Genomic DNA, 5,464 nt, shown 5'->3' on the forward strand with positions numbered 1-5,464 from the left:
TTTTTTCCCGCAACTTATTTGAACGCGCACAGTACTTTGGGACCATAGATGTGCTATAACAGAAACGGTCATATCTCACTATTCGGTGAGACATAACTAGCAGTGGGTGATGTTGACTAGCTATCTTCCCCTTAGATTATTCAAAATACTATTTGAGCAAAATAAGCCATTATTCTGTTACTTATTTCTTCAGTTTTATTTCATTTTACTATGTGCCCAGAAATGTAGATGTCCTGTTCACATCTTTATTTTGTCATACAATGATACAAGTGTTAAAAAAATAAATGATTATGCTTTACAGATTATTTACGTGATCAGACAGCGGCTGCACATGAATCTTGGAGAGACGCTTATATTAGAATGCAGTGTTTGTTTGTTTGTAGTTAAGCATACAGTTATACAATGGGATGGCTGTACATATTCTGTGTCCATCACGAGTATTGAAACCCGGTTTTTTGCGTTATAAAGAGTACAGTAAATATTCAAGTTTTGACAATTAGAAATTGTATTCCATGATTTATTTTCTTGAAGGAGCATAGATGTCCGTCTCAACTCGCTAAACGTAATAATACTGATTTCCTGTATTTTTGTCGTAAGAACATATTTAAACAAGAACATTACTTACCTGACCGAACAGTCAGATCAAACATCAAATGTACTGACCATATTCACAGAAAATTGTTTATTATAAAGGTCGTGTATAGACACCGTTAAATAGTAAATAGCTCAATATGTAAATGAGGGTGATATCTTACAATGAAAGATTCTTAGCTTTTAATACATGGTATATCACATCTATATGAGCTGGTTTTGGATTGATAGGTATGACGTACTTTTTGGTACATGATGTCTGTATATTTCAGTTTAACCAAATTAACATAATAGTAACCAATGATCACGAATACAGGATCAACTTAAGTCTTTCTTGCCAAATATGGAAATTAAAAATACGCACTTATTTTCGTGTCGTGAATTCATGTGAAACACGTACTTGGGGCTCAATGCAAAAACATTACACGGTTGGCCAAGTATTAATGAAAAAAAAAAAAGAAATAGCCTGGTGCATTTTATTCACGATTCAACAGGTGTAATTGAAAAACCGAAAGAAAATGTAACAAGTTTCGTGCAGTATATTGCACAAAGATTTTTTGTTATTAATTCAGAACTTAAAGGAAGAGTTCTGGAAAGAGAATACAGAAAAAATGTAAAGCTGTTAATTGTTAAGAGCAGATGATTAGGCAAACTAATACATTCTTTGAGAGAAAATGATACTATGTTTTGTGGCAAAATTTATATCAAGAAATCTTTAATATAATATACGATTACTGTAGCTTTTTATCCAATAAGCCAGTTTCTCTACAGTGAATAAAAAATGTTTGAAGTGGTTTTAGTTTCTGACACTTACATACAAAGTATAGTTTGTTTATATAACATTATGCTAGTAATGTAAAACACTGTAAAAAAAATGGCAAAATATATACTAAACGAAAGTGTTGCGTTTTGTATTTATGGCAAAGCCACTAAGGCTATCTTCCACCATCTTTAATTTTGGACAACTGATCGGAAGGAAGTCAGCCAATCAGCACTACCCTATCACATACCGTTCATTAAGGGATTGATTGTCACTCTTATAACGCTCCGATAGCTTAAAGTGCGGGGAATATGTTGTGCTGTCGCAAAAATTCGAATCCAGCTCAGCAGCATTAAATAAACAACAAAAAATACTACGAATTATAAAATAAATTTTATTTACACAAGATGCAATGGTGAACTAATTGATAATATTCATGTATGTTATGTGAAGAATTCAAAACTTTCAGTATCAGGTTTGTGTTATCGTTTCAAGTTCAAAAGCTTATAATTGAATAACGCTTTCACAGTAATTAGTAATGTACTTCTGTTGTATTTGGATTGTGATATATAAATTTTTCCGTTAAAATCAATAGATTACTAGTATTAGCTTGTGATGTATTGTTAACAGTATAGACAGAAGTTATAAAATTTTCTTGATTAGATAGCATAGTATAGCATAGCATTAGATAGTATTCGGTGTTGCGTCCCGTGCACTGCTCTTTTTTTTGGGGGGGGGGAGTTTATGTTATATACCGTGATTTGTTTTCCTTTTCTGTTTTTTTAACACAAGCACTTTTTTGACAGTTTTGCTGAGAAAATTTATACTAATGAGATGCATTTTAAAATTAAATATCAACATTGTTGAACATAACAGAATTACTTGAAATACTGAGAAATAAATGTGAGAAAACAAAATACGGTTATATGCTTACAAATATATAACTCCAAGACAAAAGCAAAATTTGTTTCTGTACATGAGAAGGCATTATCATGAATGTGAAATAAAATGTTCGTACAATGGTGAGCAGGCATTCACTAACCATATTGTCAGAATAAACATTGCTGAAAATTTGGTTATTAAGGTATTCATTTACAAATCTTTTGTTTTCCCAAGTCAACGTTCCTGAATTCGCTAAAATCAGTCAAAGCAAGCTGCGTGGACCAAAATAAAAAATGAATTATGCTTTCTTTTACTAAAAGTTGATAAAGGTAATACATAAAATACTATATTTAAAATCCTATTCACTGTCACCCTCTTTATTGCTTTCTTGTCTTCTGCGCGTAAAGCGTCTTCGGTTTGTTGGCGTCTTTCTACGTCTTGCAGAAGCCGTAGTATTTGTTTCTGTGGGACGTTGACGTCTGGGAGGTGTCACTTGATGCTCACGAGATATTTGCTCTGTTTTACCAGAATTATGAGATTCATCCCGCTCATCTCTGGGTGAATCAACTGATGAATTGGGCTTTGACCTGGAGCGAGAAATAAAAGAAGGCAGTGTGGGTTTTGGTCGTCTTGGAGAGTGGGGCGGCGGTAGACGTTTTCTGGTATTTCGTCTTCCAAACAATTGTCTTCTTGGACCCACTCTTCCATTGGACCTGCTTCCGTTAACTTTTTTCTGCTCTTCTTCAGTAGATGGCTCTGGGAGGGTTTGTTTCTTTTCTTCGGGTACCTTTTTTGTAGCTGGGGCAGCAGAAGAAGCCTGGTCATTGTTCGGATGGCTTTCTTTAGCTTGAGGTTGCTTTTCTGGAGAAGTTGGATGCTCTCCATTACCTGCAGCAAGTACCTCGCCTACTTCATCCGTTGATTCATCGCTACTAGTTCTTTTGTGTAGCCTTTGAAGATGCTTTGCATCAGTCAACACCGCCAGGGGTAACAGACACAAAGTACCGAAGGCAAGAACCGTAAGGAGGCGCTGCAATTAATCATAATAATTTTATTAAAACGTTTGTGAATTTTTCGGTTTATAATATATGCAAATTAGAATATTGTTAAAAATCTGTATGATTGCTAAAAAAAGTTCAATGCAAGGTGATTAAAGGAAATTTTAATGGGTAACACTTCAAATTTTAGCTATTCAGTGACAAATAATGCATTATATTTCTTTACATTTGAATGGTTAATTGTTTCTTTTAGGAACACAAACTATTACACGCACAATACACACACAAAGTTTTGGAATAGACGGTATAAATATTTTAGACTAAAATAGTTCTATTCTTTAAAAAAATTACATTGCGAGGGATGAACTTAATTAAAAAAGAGTGATGATGGTGTGTAAGAAAACATGAAAAATGACGTATCATGTTATATTTCGTCCTTCCGCACACATTATTTGGAATGTAACAGTCTAGATTTTGAACACTAATTGTACTTTTTCATTTATTTACAGGAAAGCACATAGTGACCTATTATGTTCTTTGTTTACTGTTAAGCACAAAGCTGCATCATGTGCTGTTCCCTCTACGGGTATCGAAACCCAGTTTTTAACGTTATACCTATTTCATTAAACAAACACTTTAACCTAGAAATCTGAGAAAAGGATAAATTAGGCTAACAATGTACTTATTTATACAAGTTGAACGGAATCGGATTTTCTATTCATCTGTTAAGCACAAAGTTACACAATGAGCTATTTGTGCTGTGTGCACCATGAGTATTGAAACCCGGTTTCTAGCGTTATAAGTTTTCATACTTTACCGCTGAGCCACTGGGGGTGGGGGCTTGTGTATTAATAGAAATAAACGTGAAATAGTAAGAATATGCCCCCAGTGGCACAGCGAAATGTCTGCGGACTTACAACGCTAGAAACCGAGTTTCGATACTTGTGGCGGGCAGAACACAGATAGCCCGTTGTATAGATTTGTGCTTTACTTCAAACAACTAGTAAAAATATGCATTGTAATTAATATAGATATTTCTATAAATATTAAATATAAATGTTTTGTACCAAGATCGTGTTATGGTTAAATATTAAATGGTCTCCTTTCAGTGAGCTAAACTTCCCTAAAAAATAAGTATAAATTGATCTAGTATATCATACAAATGAAAAACTTACCTTCTTTATTTAAAAACAGTCGGTTGTGGAAAAAAACTTCTTATTTTGTTTTTTAAGTATAATGTGTAATGCAGGGATTGAAACACAAATGTTTTACATTTATACCCTCAAGATTTACTCTAAGCCACCGTTTGATTGTAGCACTTGAACGAGCCAGTTTATACGCTGTGTTCGTCAGATCAGGATTGTTGTGTTAAAATTTACGTTTAATAACGAATAGGAATAATTTTCAGCGAAAATGTGTCTTGTGATTTGATATATATATTTTTTTCGTATTTGGAAATCTAAAGTTTTTAAAACTATTAGTTGAAACCATAGGTAAACAATTTCTATATTAAATACAATAAAACATTTTCAGTTAACATTAACTTTGAAACACCCCTATATATATAATGTTATTAGACTTTTGGGGATAAATCACTTTAATAAACTATGGTTCTATTATATTTTACAGGTGATGTTTCTAATGAACGCTCTTTCTCAATTTAGAAACAACCCTGTTAGTGTAAATCTAAAACTTTTTTTTTTCAAGTGTTACCAAATAAATTATTGTAATTCAGCCGAGAAATACTTGTTTTGTCCCATGGTGACTGTTAAATTACAGATAGATCTTTGCTAAATGTGTCGTGATTGAATTTATGCCAACTCCGGCTCTAACGCTTAATGAATAACATAAAAAACATAAAATACGTACGAACCATGATTAAGGGTACTGTTCTTATCCTCTCTATCTCGATGAAACCCGTCGCCAGCAGAAAATCTTCCGGCAGGTAAAATTTGAAATGACTAAAAATTTAAAGAACCTCGCTTTATATGCTTCCTTACCGTCTGACCTACATATCCAGTCTTAGAGGAACCTAAGAAGCTTGAAGTATGTTGATGGTGGTGTCAAGATAAGTAGGGGGGTAGGAAGAGGGAAGACAAATGAATCCTTTGCTTACACGACTGCGAGCCACGTGTTTAGATCAAAACCAGTTTTAACAGTCTTATAAATAAAAAATAAAAAATGTTATAACAAAATATAGAGATTCAAAGGGCCGACTAAATGTTCAAAATTT

General features: G+C 33.4%; 1 protein-coding gene across 1 annotated transcript; it reads right to left on the bottom strand.

Annotated features, from left to right (window-relative positions):
- Window positions 1-2,520: 2,520 nt before the first annotated feature.
- On the bottom strand, window positions 2,521-5,173 carry LOC111084934 (serine/arginine repetitive matrix protein 1-like). The gene is made up of 2 exons (XM_022381577.1): window positions 5,105-5,173; window positions 2,521-3,263 (listed from the first exon to the last, which is right to left on the bottom strand). Exons 1-2 carry the CDS (start codon window positions 5,105-5,107, stop codon window positions 2,592-2,594), a joined length of 675 nt encoding a protein of 224 aa, XP_022237285.1. The 5' UTR covers window positions 5,108-5,173; the 3' UTR covers window positions 2,521-2,591.
- Between the last annotated feature and the right edge of the window lie 291 nt (window positions 5,174-5,464).

This window comes from Limulus polyphemus, unplaced genomic scaffold, assembly GCF_000517525.1.
Source record: "Limulus polyphemus unplaced genomic scaffold, Limulus_polyphemus-2.1.2 Scaffold176, whole genome shotgun sequence".
Taxonomy (NCBI): domain Eukaryota; kingdom Metazoa; phylum Arthropoda; class Merostomata; order Xiphosura; family Limulidae; genus Limulus; species Limulus polyphemus.